This window comes from Rhinolophus hipposideros, assembly GCF_964194185.1.
Source record: "Rhinolophus hipposideros genome assembly, chromosome: X".
Classification (NCBI taxonomy): Eukaryota; Metazoa; Chordata; class Mammalia; order Chiroptera; family Rhinolophidae; genus Rhinolophus; species Rhinolophus hipposideros.
The window spans coordinates 6,958,757-6,975,977 of NC_138046.1; the positions used below are offsets into that span (position 1 = coordinate 6,958,757).

At 55.0% G+C, this 17,221-nt stretch overlaps 1 protein-coding gene across 4 annotated transcripts in view; it reads left to right on the plus strand.

The window, feature by feature from the left end:
- Window positions 1-7,970, plus strand: part of MECP2 (methyl-CpG binding protein 2) — a 49,900-nt gene extending 41,930 nt beyond the window's left edge. For all 4 annotated transcript variants that reach the window (XM_081043937.1, XM_081043938.1, XM_081043940.1 and 1 more), the window contains 2 exons: window positions 5,022-5,372; window positions 6,755-7,970. In XM_081043937.1, the coding sequence (XP_080900063.1) occupies window positions 5,022-5,372; window positions 6,755-7,838 (1,435 nt within the window). In that variant the 3' untranslated portion in view covers window positions 7,839-7,970. The remainder of the gene's footprint in view (window positions 1-5,021; window positions 5,373-6,754) is intronic.
- Window positions 7,971-17,221: the final 9,251 nt, after the last annotated feature.

A 17,221-nucleotide genomic window follows, 5' to 3' on the forward strand; every position in this document is an offset into this window, starting at 1 on the left:
TTTCTTCACAGAACAGGACCCTTTACCTTCCTTCTCTTACTCTCTAGCCTGTGTATTCCTTCATTTCTTGCCAGCTTGTGAGTGCAGGTAAGACTTTTTAAGGACTGTCTTCTATGGCGTCTTCTAGAAGGTGTTCAGTCGAGTATTTTCAGTAGTTTCAGCAGGAGGAGTATCTGTGGACCTGACCTCCGCGTGTCTGGAAGCCAGTCTGTGCAAGCCTGGAACCCTTCTTCCCAGTGTCACCATCCCCCAAACTGCTGCCCTCAGAACCCCTCCCTGCCCGTCACTGTAGGTGTCGCTGCTCCTGGGTGAGGGTTACACCAAGGCCCCAGCCTCGCCTGCCAACCCCCACCCACCAGTGCTCAGCGGGCCACCGGAAGCACCCAGACGCATCGTTTAGTCCCTTGAGCCAGCTGGGCCTGGGTGCTGAGCCAGCCCTGCTCCTTGAAGTGAATGGCGCAGGGCCACTGCCGTCAGAAGCAGCAGAGGTAGCAGAGCGTCGGCCGTGGCTTGTCCTGTGGCACGCGGTTGCTGAGGGCTGTTCCCGGGTCTGGCGCTGTGTGATGAGCAGGGAGACGACAGCGAAAACGACACACACCGGCTGGGTGGGGGGTTGGCCATCGTGGTGGTGTGCTCAGAGTACACTGTGGGGGGGCATGGGGTGCTCCTGCTCATGGGAGGCAGGAGCAAGAAAGGCATCTCAGAAGGGCCATCTTAACCCAAATGAAGCTGGGAGAGGGGGCCGGCCCAGAGCCTGTGGTCTCCCTCCCGGGAGAGGTGTCACCGTGGGGACAGGCTGGGGCCCCTCTGCCCATCTGGTGTCGCCCGCCCTGAACCCTCCTGGCAGCGTGTGGGACTCCTCCTCAGGCCTTCCTTCTTCGGGGAATCCCCACGTCTGGGCTGCCCCTCTGCCTGGAATAGGAGAGGGTGTCACTATTTCTTCGTTACCTCTCTGTCTGTCCTCCCCCCTCACTAAACCCGGAGCTCTAAGTGACCAAAGAGTGAGTGATGCTCCCTCCGCCCCGCGTCCCAGTCCTTAGCTCAAGTCAAGGGCATCGTCCATAACCACAGTGACTCAACCGTCACCTCAGAAAAGTTCCCTTGCCTGGTGGTACTTTCCCTTTCACCTGTGACACTGGAGTTGAAGAGGCGGTTTTGGGAGCGTACCCCCAACTCTGACATGTACGAACTTGTGATCTAGGTGCTGAGCTCTCCCACTCCGGATGTGTGTGTACATACGCTGTGCTTAGAGGGGCTGAAGAGGGCTGTTTCTTTGAACAAGACGTGTGGGGGCTTAGGGAGTCACCTGGCACCCCATCCTGGCCTCCCACCTTCAGGGTCACCGGGGCCAGGGGTAAACTCATTCGGACTACCTGTTTTGCATCATTTTTACCTCCACATCCAGCAGGACGGCTTCCACTCTTGGTGGGCGCTTGTTACTTGGTTTTAAGTAACAAACACTCGTGTATCCCTCAATGCACAGAATCGAAAACCAACATATTGTCCTACTTGTTTCAGATAATTTCAATTTAAAGGAACTAGACTATTACAGATGGAGTCAAAGGCCCTTTTATTCCCCATTTCCATGCTATTAAAAGTTCACTTACTGTACACTTAGGAATGGCTAGAAAGGTAAATTTTGTTATGTATATTTTATACGTAAAAGAACTTAACAACCACCACAAAACAGTTCCTTTGCTCCCAAGTCAGAGTTTGGGCACAGCTGGGTCTCGCACCTTTGTAGCCAGTGGGAACAGAACTATGTCCTCCTCTCCTTGAACTCCTAACCGTGAATGTGGCTGGAACCCCAACCTGCTCCTGGCCCAGGCTCCCCCGTCTGTAGTCAGTGGCACCGCAGTCCTCCCAGGCCTTGGCCCAGGCCCTTCACTTGTCCCCACCCCTCACCCCCACACCAGTCTGTCAGCCAGCTCTGTTGCCCCACCTCCTGGTCATGTCCCCAATTCTCCGCTGTCTCCACCGTGGGCCACAGCCAAGACCATTGCAAGAGGCTTCCCAGGGGTCCTCCCTGCTTTCCTCCTGGGCTCCTGCAGTCTATTTAAATAGAGTGATCCTTTGAAGATAAGAGCCCTTATCCCCGTCCCCTGCTCAAAGCTCCCCAATAGCTTCCCATTACACCTGGAAGAAAACCCAACAAAGCCCTGTTGAGGTGGCTCTACTGTCTGGAAACTTCTTCCTCCACACAGCTGCCGGGCTTGCCCCCTCGCTTCCTGTAAGTCTTTCTCTTGTTCCTCCCCCACTACTACCACGTGCTTTTTGTCTTCCTTGGGTTCTAATCAGCTCATTCTTTGGAAACTCAGCTGGTCACAGCATTGCCCGATGCAAGGAGCCCGTTCAGGCAGCGCCTATGTCCTTTGGACGCTCCTCATTACCCTCTAAGCGCTCCCCTGCCTTTTTGCCCTCGGAGGCCACCCCACAACCAGAACCACCCTCTTCTCCCAGGGGCGAGCCTGGTTCCCTTCCATGGACATCCCTGCCCCTGGGATGCCATTGTTGGCCTTAGAATATGTCCCACCAAGGCTGTGCAGAGCACTGTTGTCAAAAGTATTAGAAATAAATCTCTTCTCGGTGGTATGGTATCAGTTTGATAGTGTTAAATTCATTTCATTTCTGGTTGTAGTCATGCAGTGAGGTTTTGTTACCTTTGTTTTCATTTTCATTTTGGTTATGTAAGCTTTTTACCTGATTCAGGAGTTGAAATTATGCCCTGGCGTACCCAGAGAGGGCTCGCCCGTTCCATTAGTTTCTGCTGTGTGTTTCCTAAAGTCCCCTTCTTTCTCACACAGCAAGCAGCCTGCGATAGACCTTTTTCACCTGGACAGGAGATCTGGGGATCACTCCCCGGGGGTCTGGGGTGCTCTCCATGGTGCCCCCTCGTGTCGTCGTCTAGTCAGCAGGTCGCTGGTGGTGGCTGGCTGAGCTGTCTGCAGTCTGGGGCTTGTCAAAACAGTGCCGCCGAAAACAACATCATTCTCTGTTGTTTTGCCTTTCTGGAGGTGTCTCTTAAGGGCAGATTTCTAGAAGGGATTGCCCTAGATTGCATCAACACCCTTGATTGTATCTAACAGGCATTCCTGGGGCATGTGGCTTGTACTTGACCTCGTGGTGCTGAAAGTATTTGGGGAATACAAATGAGAGTTCTGAAGAAGCCAGACCTTTTCCATCGGCGCAGTGTTTTGCTCTGACTCCGGGACTGTCGGGGTTCCAGGGAGCAGCCCTGGCCTTCGGCGGTGCCCCAGTAGACTGTGCGGAAATGGTGATTCCAGTCTGCCGCTCAGCTGTGGCCAAGCGCCCCTTCTCCCTCTGGGATGGGGGCCACGCCCAGCCTCCCACGGTTCTTCCTCATTTCCGGCTGAGAAGCTAAGACTGGGAGAATTGAAAAGTAGGCTCTGCTAGAACAGCTTAGGGAGCCCCACTTTACAGCAGGAAAACGCCCCCTGTGGGCCGAGGGCTGAATCCGGGTGACCCCGGCAGCCAGCCACTCTCGGGCCCGAAATTGCCGGACGAAAAGCCAGGATAGGGAGGAACTCGGGTGAACCCGAGGAGGGCCCGGATACACCCTTGCCACCACCTGTCTCCCCACGCCTGACCTTGGCTGTTCAGGAAAGCCGTGTATTCATGGCGCCAAGTGAGTCGTGTGCTAACCCGCCTTTGCTGACTTCCCCGCATCCTTCGAGCCTGGTTTAGGTGCACAGCGCAGTGGAAGCCGCTTGGGGTAGAGCAGCCACGGGGCAGTGCGTGGCCAGTGCAGGCAGGAGCTGTTGTGGGCCAGGGCAGCTCTGGGGCTGAGGCACAGAGGACAGGAATAGCCGTGCCCTTTTCCAGAATAGACTGCGAACTGAGGGGCTAGCAGACGGCTAAACCTGAGCCCACACTTCTTTCTCAGCCTCCCCTGGCCCGGGCGGTATTCGTGCCCTCTTAGTCCGGCCACAAGAGCAGCATGGCCGGACTCTGACCCCAGCGTCCAGGGCCTCACGGTGAGCATTTCTGAAACACAAGGAAGGGACCCTACCAGACGGAACCGGGGTAGGGAAGGGGCCGCTCTGTCGGCATGAGAGGTGGGGAGGCACCCCTCCTGGAACGGTGTGGACGCTCCTCGGTACCTTTCTCCTCGCTCTGCCATCCCACCCACAAGGCCTTGTGTCTGTCATGAGGGAGCGCCTCGTGGCAAGGGCTCAGCTGGCCTGGGGTCACTTCTCATGCCGGAACCCTGGGCAGCGGTTTCTGATGGCCCCAATTAGCCAGGATTTATATTGCACTTTTGTGACTTTTTCTTGCTCTGGGGTGTTGGGACCTGTTCCTGAGATGAGGAAACTGAGGCATGGGATATGCGGGCACTTGCTCAGGTCTGTGTTTGCAAATGTCAGTCAGGATTTGAGCTCACGTCAGCTGGCTCCAAATCTGTGTGCTCTTTCCACAGCGCTGAGCTGTGTGCCACCTCCCAAGGGGGTAGTGCGGGCCTGTGTTCCCATCAGTAGGTTGTGCTGTGCCCCACGACAGCTGTTTGTCCAGCACACATTTGAGAAAACCCCAAATACAGAAGCTGTAGTAACCTCCAAGCCAGGCTTGGGAGCCCCACCCCCATGCTGGGTGGGCAGCTCCCTGTCCAGCAGGCCAGGGCCGCCTCCTGTCAGCCATGAAGCCCAAAGGCCTTCTGGTGCAGCTCGTACTGTGGCCTTTGCCAAGGCGCATGCTCAGAAGCCACACGGTGTTTCTACTCAGAAAAATGGCACCTGTGTAGGCCGCTCACTCCTACACGCTGCGAGTGGGACTCGGGGGGCCACAGTGCAGGTAGAGTGCAGTCAGCCACCACCATCAGCAGCCCCGAGCCCTAAAGAAGTCTGTGAAGGGAAGTCTGTGAAGGGAAGACCACCGGCGGGGCAGCCCCAGCTCCCGGGGCCCTTGCCTGCGCTGCGCTGTGCTGCCCTGAGCCTGCCCATGCGCACTTTTTCTGCAAACCGGTGTGTCCTCTGTGATACTTACATGCCTGTTTAACACTTCAGGGAAGAAAAGTCAGAAGACCAGGATCTCCAGGGCCTCAAGGACAAACCCCTGAAGTTTAAAAAGGTGAAGAAGGATAAGAAAGAAGACAAAGAGGGCAAGCATGAGCCCCTGCAGCCGCCAGCCCACCACTCTGCTGAGCCAGCAGAGGCAGGCAAAGCAGAGACCTCGGAAGGGTCAGGCTCAGCCCCAGCCGTCCCGGAAGCTTCTGCCTCCCCTAAACAGCGGCGTTCCATCATTCGTGACCGGGGACCCATGTATGATGACCCCACTCTGCCTGAAGGTTGGACCCGAAAGCTTAAGCAAAGGAAATCTGGCCGCTCCGCTGGGAAGTATGATGTGTATTTGATCAAGTAAGTAAGGGCAACTCCTGTCTCTGCAGAGCTGGGAGGGCCAGGCGGGCGGGAGGTCGGGGACAGATGCTGAAAACTAATGGGGGTCCCTTGGAGTAGCAGCTCTTTGCTGCTGGTTGATCACAGAAATGTGCATGCGTAACCCCTCCTGAGGTCGGGAAGGGGGCGTCAGTAATGAACACCGCTTCCAGGCGTGACCAGGTACACTTGGAACGACTGTGTACAGAGGTCTCTGCCCTGAGTGACGCGTGCACAGGGTAGCAGAAGGTGACTTTACCCCGCCAGCTCTTGAGGCCTCGTCTGGAGATGGAATAGCAGTAGGACCTACTCAGGGTTGCAGTGAGAACGCCAGGAGGGGTCACCTGGGAAGCAGTGAGGTCACGGGACCTGCCATCTGCGGTGACCTGGGCTCTGGAGGCAAGCTGAGCTCGCGGGGGTTCCCGCCGGTTCCTGGCTGGAGAACATCCAGCCATGGGACTCTTCTCAGAACCTGTTAAGCTCATCTGCTTTCTAGGAGAGTTTTTCTGTGACATTGCTTCCTGCACCAGAAGAATTAGGAGTTCCTAGGGCTCAGTCCACTCTGAATTACGTTGGGAAAGGTGGGCTCTCGGACAGGGCCCCTGGGGAGAAACACAAACGGGTGCCATGTGCCTTTCCAACAGTCGTTCTTGCGTCTGTTCAGCTTTGGGGGGAGTCACCGGATGTTTTCTGTTGAAACAGAGTAACTTCCAAGGCCAAGCTCCAGAGGAGGAGTGAAGAAGTACATTTCAGTTCTGTCCCTTAGACGATCCTGAACTGGTTAGCAGTTTTCAAAGGACGTTTTCAGACATTTGCAGCCTTGTTTGGTTCCAACAAATCTGAGAAGAGTGAGCAAAGCATTACCTCTTGCCAGATGAGGAAACCGATTTCCAGAGATGCTAAGTAGCATGCCCAAGTTCAGACAAAGGGTGCTCTCCTGGCGGATCGGGCCCAGGCACCAGCCGGCACAATTGGCCCTGGCCTGATGGCTAGACAGGGTCCCCAGGCCACACCCCTTTGAGGGCCAGAGGAAGAGCCTGAGTGGCAGGCAGGTCCTTGGGGGCATCTAGGCAACAGCTGTGGAGCAGCCAGCACCGAGCTGGCATGACGTGGGAGCAGGCCATGCCAGTGCCCACCACTGCCCAGCAGCCCAGTTACCTCGTGCACAGCTGTGCTGGTGCCCATCTAGTTGTAGCTCATCCTGGCTTTTCATAAATGTGACTCCTTTTCAGTAATCGCATCAGGCACGTCAGCGGCAGAATGTTTCCTGTCAGAGTTCACCACCATCTTCTGCTCTGCCGCATCGCCGACACTGCTCTGGGAGCTTCTAATCATTGTTTGTGTCTCTCCGTTTGTTCCCACAGTCCCCAGGGAAAAGCCTTTCGCTCTAAAGTGGAGTTGATTGCGTACTTCGAAAAGGTAGGCGACACCTCCCTGGACCCTAATGATTTTGACTTCACGGTAACTGGGAGAGGGAGCCCCTCCCGGCGAGAGCAGAAACCACCTAAGAAGCCCAAATCTCCCAAAGCTCCAGGAACTGGCAGAGGTCGGGGACGCCCCAAAGGGAGCGGCACCACGAGACCCAAGGCAGCAGCGTCAGAGGGTGTGCAGGTGAAAAGGGTCCTGGAGAAAAGTCCCGGGAAGCTGCTCGTCAAGATGCCTTTTCAAGCTTCGCCGGGGAGCAAGGCCGAAGGGGCTGGGGCCACCACTTCGGCCCAGGTCATGGTTATCAAACGGCCCGGCAGGAAGCGAAAAGCCGAGGCCGATCCCCAGGCCATTCCCAAGAAACGGGGCCGAAAGCCCGGCAGCGTGGTGGCGGCCGCTGCCGCTGAGGCCAAGAAGAAAGCCGTGAAGGAGTCGTCCATCCGGTCTGTGCAAGAGACCGTGCTCCCCATCAAGAAGCGCAAGACCCGGGAGACGGTGAGCATCGAGGTGAAGGAGGTGGTGAAGCCTCTGTTGGTGTCCAGCCTCGGCGAGAAGAGCGGGAAGGGACTGAAGACGTGCAAGAGCCCCGGGCGGAAAAGCAAGGAGAGCAGCCCGAAGGGGCGCAGCAGCAGCGCCTCCTCGCCCCCCAAGAAGGAGCACCAGCACCACCACCACCACTCAGAGCCCCCGAAGGCGCCCGTGCCGCTACTCCCGCCCCCGCCCCCGCCCCCGCCCGAGCCCCAGAGCTCCGAGGACCCCGCCAGCCCCCCTGAGCCCCAGGACTTGAGCAGCAGCATCTGCAAAGAGGAGAAGATGCCGAGAGGAGGCTCACTGGAGAGCGACGGCTGCCCCAAGGAGCCCGCTAAGACTCAGCCCACGGTCGCCACTGCCACCACGGCTGCAGAAAAGTACAAACACCGAGGGGAGGGAGAGCGCAAAGACATTGTTTCATCCTCCATGCCGAGGCCAAACAGAGAGGAGCCTGTGGACAGCCGGACGCCCGTGACCGAGAGAGTTAGCTGACTTTACGCAGAGCGGATTGCAAAGCAAACCAACAAGAATAAAGGCAGCTGTTGTCTCTTCTCCTTATGGGTAGGGCTCTGACAAAGCTTCCCGATTAACTGAAATAAAAAATATTTTTTTTTCTTTCAGTAAACTTAGAGTTTCGTGGCTTCAGGGTGGGAGTAGTTGGAGCATTGGGGACGTTTTTCTTACCGACAAGCACAGTCAGGTTGAAGACCTAACCAGGGCCAGAAGTAGCTTTGCACTTTTCTAAACTAGGCTCCTTCAACAAGGCTTGCTGCAGATACTACTGACCAGACAAGCTGTTGACCAGGCTTCTTAGGGTACGCCTGCACTTCCCCTCCCACCCAGCCCTCCCCCACGTGGTCGTTAAGGACAGAGAGCACTTGAGAGGACACTCCCATTTTCGGTGCCACCGGTGCCCCAGTCTCAGCTCTCCTTTCCCCCCACCCTGCCCCCCAGCTCTCCCAGCTCCCCCACTCCCACCCACGTTGGGACAAGGAAGTGTGAGGCAGGAGAGACAGGTGGCTTCTTTAGAGAAGACGACAGGAATGGCCAGTGGCTACAGCCCGTGTGATCCCACCTGTGGTGGCACAAATCTGGCCTCACGCCAGCCCCAATCCAAAACCCACAAGGACATTTCACAGGACAGGGGAGTAGCACCTGTTCGCTCCGGCTCTGGCGTGGCTCAGAGGGAGTCGTCCTTTGAGCTGCTGGGTGTCGACTGGCCTGAGCCCGAGGACAGGATGGCCCGGGGCCGGCCTCGAGTGGACGGCGCTAGGCAGAGGCGTGGAGGCGGCAGGACGAGGCGCAGGCAGGCTGGCCGGGCTCCGGACCGGCAGAGCATAGCAGGGCAGGAGGGACAGGCTCCCGGTCTCTCCGAGCAGCCTGTGACCGGCAGAGGGGCGGGGGGACGGAGGGGAGATTGTTCTTCCAAAACTTTCCAATTCTACTCCTTAGGGACAGCTTAGAACTATTTGCACTATTGAGTCTTCATGTTCCCACTTCAAAACAAACATGCTCTGAGAGCAAACTGGCTTGAATTGGTGATGCTTTGTCCCTCAAGCCACCAGCTGTGACGCGGTTTAGAACTGCCTGGATCTGTAGATACCTGCGCTTGTTTTAAAGTGGGCTCAGCACATAGGGTTCCCACGAAGCTCCGAAACTCTAAGTGTTTGCTGCAATTTTATAAGGACTTCCTGATTGCTTTCTCTCCTCTCCTTCCATTTCTGCCTTCTGTCATTTCATCCTTTCATTTCTTCCCCTCCTTCCTCCTCATTCATCCCTTCTGTTCCAAGCAGCAGCAGTGCCCAACTGTACAAGCCAATGCTGGTCAGCCAGAACTCGCCCTGCCCTCGGCCTTGCCGCCCCCAGCCGCAGCCCCACCCCGTTCCGGACCCTGCTGACTCCACCTGGCCCCTGCGCCTCAGCCTCTCTGCAGGGCAAGAGGGCAGCAAGGCCTCGCTCTCCTAGGGAGCCCTTGCCCTGGTCAGAGCCCGGACACCGGGCCTCCTCATCCTTCCACTCAAGAGAAGTGGGTGGGAGAAGTTGGGCCGGATTTGGATTTGGGAGCTGAGGGTAGCACAGAGCCCCCCCCACCCCCCCGCCGTGGCCTGCCAGAGTCATCGCGAGACCCAGCCCTGACCTCGGCCTCTGCCAGGCCCTGCTAGCGCAGTGCAGGTGCCCCCCCAGACCTGAGCTGGCACCAGCGCCTAGGGTCCCCCTTCTCCGTCCCAGGTTCCTCCATTAACCACAAGTTCTTTTCTAATAGAAAACATTTGGCTTCTGCTTGCTGGAGACCGGGTAGGGCCAGTACATCACACATTTCCACATCTGCGCCAGGGGTGTCGCGTGCGGGCTCAGAGGCTTGGGTTTGCTGTGGGATCCCGTCCTTTCAACCTCTCTGTTCAGGAAGTCCTTATCTAGCTGCATATCTTCATCATATTGGTATATCCTTTTCTGTGTTTACAGAGATGTCTCTTATATCTAAATCTGTCCAACTGAAAAGTACCTTATCAAAGTAGCAAATGAGACAGCAGTCTTATGCTTACAGAAACACCCACAAGCACGTCCCATGTGAGCTGCTGCCATGAACTGTCAAGTGCGTGTTGTCTTGTGTATTTCAGTTATTGTCCCCTGGCTTCCTTACTGCGGTGTAACCATGAAGGAGTGAAACATCCTAGAAACCGTCTAGCACTTCCTTGCCAGTCCTTAGTGATCAGGAACCATAGTTGACAGTTCCGATCAGTAGCTTCAGAAAAAACCGTGTCTGTCTCTTCCGGAATGGTTAGAAGCAAGGGAGTTTGCCCCGTTCAGTTTCTAGAGTCATAGCTGGCCTTTCTAGCATTTTTGTATCCATTTCCTTATGCTGCAAAAGCAACTCCCACAACCAGCCCCGCTCTGCTGTCAACCCTTTGGGCTTCACTTCTGACTCCTCCCCAGGAAGGGAAGGGGGGGTCGGAGGAAGGGGATGAGTCCCTCATCACCCCTCTTCCTCCAAGGACAAAAGGCTCCTGACCCCACAGTGGCCTTGCACTCCCGACACCCCCAAAAGGCATTTATCCACTTGAGCACGGCATCCAGGCAGTTTGTCACAGAGATGCCGTCCGTTTTGGTTGGTGGGGTTTTTATGCGTTATACCTAGTCCAGTGAAATGTGGCTCCTGGGAACAATGTCAGGAGCTGCCCTCCCCATCAGCTCGGTATCATCTGGTCCTGGGAAGAGGAGTGCAGGGCCCACCAGGCCACCCTTTCACCCGTGGCAGTTTGTTTATTCAGGGTCTGACTGGGCATTGGTGGTCGAGAACATAGCCTTTCAAGGGTCGTTTCTTTCTGTCTGGCCCCCTAGCTCTCCCCAGCTTCTTCCCCTAGAGTTGCAAAGCTGCAGGCGGTGCCTGAGGCTCTTTAGGGTTTTCTCTCCCCCCCCCCTTCTTCCACATTCTCTCTTCCCCAAATAAAGGCATCACGAGTGAGTCACCTTTTAAGCAGGCTGCCTTGGCAGTTTGTCACCCTGGCGGGCAGGGACCCTGCAGCTCCCATGCCACCCCTGTCCTGGAGTCAGGTTGACAGGAGGTTGGAGGGAAAGCCTAAGCCCTGGGATTCTCACCAGCTGTGTCAGGCCCATTTTGGGGTGTGACCTCAATTTTGTGTGTACTTGAACACCACAAAGATTGAGGGACATCTTTTAGGGACTGTGCGAAGAGTACAGGAATTGACCGATGGCTTTCGGAACCCCGTGGGCCAAGGTCACAGAAAGTCGCATTCAGTCTCCCGAACCCTCATTCTAGTTGTTAGTTACTACCTCCTCTCTCTAGAGAATTCTGTATGTCCTCGAGCTCCTCCTACAATGCCCGGCCCAGCCCTGCCTGCCCGTCACGGGCTTGTCCTAATCAGTGGAATCACCGGCCTTGACACTGTCATGAACTGGGGCCACGGGGCCACAGCCAGGCTCTAGTACGGCTCCCTTCTGCTGGCACAGGAGACACCTAGAAATGCCTCGTCCCCAGTCCATCAGTGCCAAACTAGTCAAGGACCCAGCCCCTCAGCTCCCTGGAGGGTGAAAGTCGTGGTGGCCTGGGATCACTGGCCACCGCCAGCACCTGCCTTCTACTCCCGAGACCCCCCCTGTGCAGGTGCGGGCAACGGCCTGTTCAGTGGCAGCATTCCAGGCTAGAGGCCACGAACGGTGGTAGTGGGACCCGGAGCAGCCCAGCTTGTTATTGCTGTCACAGCGATCGTAAAAGGGTACTAGCCAGAAACGAACTCCCACGTTTGGTGGGGAAGGAGTTTCCTTAGCTGACAGGAACTCTGGATTTTAAGTAACTCTGAAGAAGCAGCTCAAGCCCAGGAAGGAGCAAAGGTTATGAACTAAACTCACCAGGTGGGGCTGACTGGATCTCGTGGAGCGAGGGGCGTTCCCGCCCGGCTCTCTGAGCTGGCGGGGTCAGTGGCGGTTACAGGTACTGGTTCTCGGAGAAGACCTTTGTGCATCCATTCCTAGCCGCTGTCGTTGCCCAGATTGCTTCCTGGTGCAAGTGACGCATGGAGTCTAGGACGCGTGGCCCAGACCTCGGGAAGCAAGCTGTGTCTAGAGCCCCACGGGCATTTGCCTAGCCAGGACCCCAAGTGCAGCGCAACGACCACGGCGCCAGGCCTGTCGGCCAAGCCGCTGCCCCCATGCCCCCGCCATGTCAGTGTCACACTCTTACTCTGCTCTCTGCAAGGGCCCATCTTCGCTCTCTCGGTCAGTGAGCCTGTCCGCTCTTGGAGGGGTTTGTTGACTCTCCATTTTTGTGTCTTTCTCTTTTAGATCAATCTTTAGAAAAGGCCTAATTGTTACAAATCACTAGGATACTGCCTGCCCCAGGGTCTGAAGTTACATATTAAAGGGGGAAAAAGTGAACACTGAAACCGGTTCTCAACAATTCCGAAGGAAAAACCTAGAGAATCTTTGGCAGAAAATTACATTTCGCTGTTTCTGAATGAATAAGAGCAAGCTTTTGCTGCTCTCAGAATACTTGGAGCTTGACGTGATGTGTGGTGAGCGCAGCAGGCGAAGGGGATTCCAGCCCGAAGCTGCTGGCTCTGAGACTCAGGGCCATCCTGTCACTGGCGAGCCCGTTTCTCCTTGGGTAGCAGTCCCTGAAGATTCAGCTGCCGTCTTGGCCTGTGGGGCGGCCTGGAGGTTACAGCCCGCCTGGTCCCAAAGCTGCAGGAGCCCAGCTTTTGGTGTGAGAAGCTGAGTGTTCAGCAGGGACTCGTGAAGGCCTGAGCCATTTCCACTCCCCAGCGCCACCTGTTTCTTGCTCCATTCTCATCCCCACACAGCCTACCCGAAGTGCTGATTTGTCAGGAAAAAACGAGTTGGAACTAGGGCCCAGCTAACTAGGAAGGAGAGGGTGATGTCTCCCCCTTGGCCTGTGGAACAGCCTGTCCCCTGACTACATCCGCCTGCTCTGCTCTCCTTGGGGGCTAGGGCCTGGTAAAGCGGCACTCCCATCTGAACTCAGAGGTGAGGACGGAGGCCTGAGCACTCACTGCGGTGTGTGCCCCCCTCGTCCCTCAGCCTCGAGAGCCCCTGGGGCAGAGGGAGGGTGGGTGTGAAGACAGGTGCTTCCCCCACCCACCACCAGCAGAGCCAAGACCCTCACTGGGGAAATCTGGCCTTTGAGTTTCAGAGCATTTATGAAACTTGCAAATTGTCTTTGCTCCCCAAGCTCCCCCTTCTATCTTACCTTTTCTCAAGTCCTGCTCAGCAGCGAGAGAAAACGAGATGAAAAGGCCAAGAGGTTTCTGGCTCCTGCCCACTGGTAGTCCCTCTCCCATCAGTGTTTGTGTGTCAAGTGACAAAGCTGTTCTTCCTGGTGACCCTGATTATATCCAGTATCTTATAGACTATACGCATAGGCCTGCTTGGTCTCCTCTATCCTGGGCTTTTGTTTTGCTTTTTAGTTTTGCTTTCAGTTTTTCTGTCCCTTTTATTTAATGCACCGACTAGACACACAAAGCAGTTGAATTTTTATATATATATATCTGTATATTGCACAATTATAAACTCATTTTGCTTGTGGCTCCACACAAAAAAAAGACCTGTTAAAATTATACCTGTTGCTTAATTACAATATTTCTGATAACCATAGCATAGGACAAGGGAAAATAAAACAAAAAAACAAAAAAACAACAAAAAAAAAAAAACAAAAACAACAAAAAAAAAAAACGACAAATCTGTCTGCTGGTCACTTCTTCTGTCCAAGCAGATCCGTGGTCTTTCCTCGCTTCTTTCAAGGGCTTCCCTGTGCCAAGCAAAGGAGGCTCCAGGCAGCACCCGGGGTTTTGCACTGTTTCTCCCGTGTTTGTGAGAGAGGTCCCAGGGTGCCGCAGGACAGTTCACCTCAGTGGGTGGGTGCGCGAGCGCTCCCTTGCCCTCGCGATGTCCAGAATGTAGTTGGCACCGCCTGGTCCCCTTCCACCTCTCGGTGGGGCAGCTGGAGTCCACAGGGGTGGCCTGACCCCGCATTCCTTCTAGTGACCCGGTCAGAGTGATCACGTGTGGAGAGTCGGCTCAGCAGGCCTCCCCATCAGTAGGACTCCCACTTGCCCGAGTCCCGGGGTCTGGAGGGGGGACGGGAGGCCCGTCACATCTCTGAATGTGTGAGCCACACCAGGTACAATGCCAGGGACCCCAGAACCACATAGAAGAGCCCAGTGGGTCCCCTCCAGGAGGTAGCAGACTCCAGAAATGTCCCTTTCTCTTCTCCCCCATCCTATGAGTAATTGCATTTGCTTTTGTAATTCTTAATGAGCAATATCTGCTAGAGAGTTTAGCTGTAACAGTTCTTTTTGATCGTTTTTTAAGTAATTAAAAACACCAAAAAAAAAAAAAATCCAGAAACTTGTTCTTCCAAAGCAGAGAGCATTATAATCACCAGGGCCAAAAGCTTCCCTCCCTGCGTCATTACTACTTCTGAGGCCTGAATCCGAAAGAGAAACACTCGTAGGCCCTTTGGGTGGCTGGGCTACCCTCGGGCCCCTTGAAGGACCTGGTCTGGGGCCCACTCCAGCCTGTGTTCAGTATTAGCGGTGGGTCATGACGTCCTTGCCCACCCCACCTGGGTTGGGACCAAGGAGGCAAGGAGGCCGTTGCCGCTGATGCTTGGCCACTAACAGGTGGGTGTCCGCATGTGTCCACGTGCATGCTTTGTGACGGAAATGTGAAAATCAGCGCCCGAGTTAGCCTCACCCTGTGACCTCTCGCCCCGCCGGGCCGGAGCGGGCCCATCCAGTTGAGTGTTTCTGGGGAGCTGGACAGTGGAGTGCAAAAGGCTTGCAGAACTTGAAGCCTGCTCCTTCCTTTGCTACCAAGGCCTCCTTTTCCGTTTGATTTGTCACTGCTTCAATCAATAACAGCCGCTCCAGAGTCAGTAGTTGAATATATGACCAAATATCACCAGGACTGTTACTCAATGTGTGCCGAGCCCTCTCTTCGCGCTGGGCTCCTGTGTACCCGGACACTGTAACGTGTGCTGTGTTAGCTCTCCTCCCCCCTTCACCTGCCCCTCGTCTTTCTGGGGGTTTTCTGTTTGGGTTTGGTTTGGTTTTTATTTCCCCTTTTGTGTTCCAAACATGAGGTTCTCTCTACTGGTCCTCTTAACTGTGGTGTTGAGGCTTATATTTGTGTAATTTTTGGTGGGTGAAAGGAACTTTGCTAAGTAAATCTCTTCTGTGTTTGAACTGAAGTCTGTATTGTAACCATGTTTAAAGTAATTGTTCCAGAGACAAATGCTTCTAGACACCTTTTCTTTACAAACAAAAGAATTCGGAGGGTGGGGATGGTGACCAAGATGCGAGGGGCTGTCCTATGTCCCCTCCCACGAGGGGAGATCCAGAGAGATGACCCCTGCTCAGATCAGCCAGAAGCCACCCAAAGGAGTTAAGCCTATGCCAGCGGACCGAATAGCTGATGTTGTTGCCATTTTCAAAGTCAGAGCAAAACCAGGTCTTGTTCCACCCGGTGGATTCTTTTGCCTTTTCCCCCCCAAGATTATTGGCATCATTGTTATTTTTAAGAACAGACAGGTTCATGTTCCTGCGAGGGGAGTCAGGAGGGTGTGAGCAGGGCCAGCCTGGCCTTGGTAGGAGGAGGTTGGGGTGGGCCTGAACGGCCGTGGCTCAGACAAACGGTGGGCATCTCCCTGGAGACCTCCTCTGCTGTGACCACAGGTCAGGTATATGTTGACGGGGTAGACTGGCCACCCTTCGCCTGACGCAGCTCTTTCTGGACGGGCCAGGTAGTGGGCATTACCGTTTAGGACATCTCCATCACATCCCACCCCGTCCCGCAGCGCCCCACACTAACGTGACCTCTCAGTCCCCACCATCTCGTGTGATGAGATGCGGAGGGTGCGCTCTCTTAGCTGTCATCCAATTCCCAGCAAAATTTGGACGTGAGAACCCCCCTTCCCTTTCCATGGCAAAGCCAGATCCTTCTCAGAAGCTGTTCCCCCCACCAGACGTTGGTTTGGGTTCACGGAACGGACAGAGATGTGCTCACTTCGCGCCAGGCGGCGCCTCCTCCCGAAGGTGAGGGTAGTGCTCACTGTAGTGACCATTTGCACGTGAGGTTTGGTAGCGGGTAGAACCAGGCAGGGTGGCTGCCCCCTCCCAAGTCTCGGTGACACAGGCCAGCCACCCTGTGCAGAGGGAAGCCCGGCTGAGGGTGGGAGAGGTATGCGTGAGGCACGGGGAGCCGCCCAGGACAGACTTGGCTGGAGATATCTCAAAAAGCCCTCTATCACATTCACCTTCAGTTTTTGTGTTTTGGGACAATTACTTTAGGAAATAAGTAGGTCGTTTTAAAAAACAAAAAATATTGATTGCTTTTTTGTAGTGTTCAAAAAAAGGTTCTTTGTGTATAGCCAAATGACTGAAAGCACTGATATATTTAAAAACAAAAGGCAATTTATTAAGGAAATTTGTACCATTTCAGTAAACCTGTCTGAATGTACCTGTATACGTTTCAAAAACACCCCCCACTGAATCCCTGTAACCTATTTATTATATAAAGAGTTTGCCTTATAAATTTACATAAAAATGTCCGTTTGTGTCTTTTGTTGTAAAATCAAGTGATTTTTTCATAAGGTTCTTTTACTATTTGAAAAGATGGGCAGCACGCAGTTTTATTTTATTTTTGTAAGTTTTTTAATACGTGTGAAAGCAAAGACTACTCAGCATGCCTTTCTAAGTGACGCGTTTGCACCTTTTGTTGGGAAGTACTGTATCCTGTGCTGTTAGCATTCTCGATAAATCTCTCTGTGAAAGTGACTCAAGGTCTGGGCTTTCATTATCAGACAGCTCACAGGACAGCACGGTGGTGTGTTTCCTGATTCGGTCTGGCTGTCCCTGAACAGAGGAGAGCCAGCCACTTTCAGGACCGCCCTGAGAGGAGAGGGCAGCCCGCTCCATACACTGCCTCCCCTTGGGGGTTCCAAGGCCGCCCTTGCCAGGCACACTGCTCCTGCATGTGTGGGGAAGCTCTGGGTGGCAGGCTGGGAAGGGCCTGGCACAAATCTGCCCGCCGTGTCCTAGGTCAAGAGGCAGGCGGGCTGCAGAACAGCGGCACAACCTCCCTGTTCCAGAGGGCCACGGTAGAGGTGGCTCTTTGGTCGGGATGTGCCCAGGTGCTTTGGGAAAAACACAGCCCACTCCCAGCTCAGGCTCCTCCTGTGCCTACCACCTGAGACCCTCCCATAGCCTCTGCTGAACTGGCTCCCTGCCCAAGGGGGGGCGCTGTCATCACTGGGGTTTGCAGGTGTCACACCCTGCCTGTGCTCCTTGGCTTCCCCGTAAGGCTCTGGCCTCTCAGGAGCTGCCTGCCCACACAGTCAT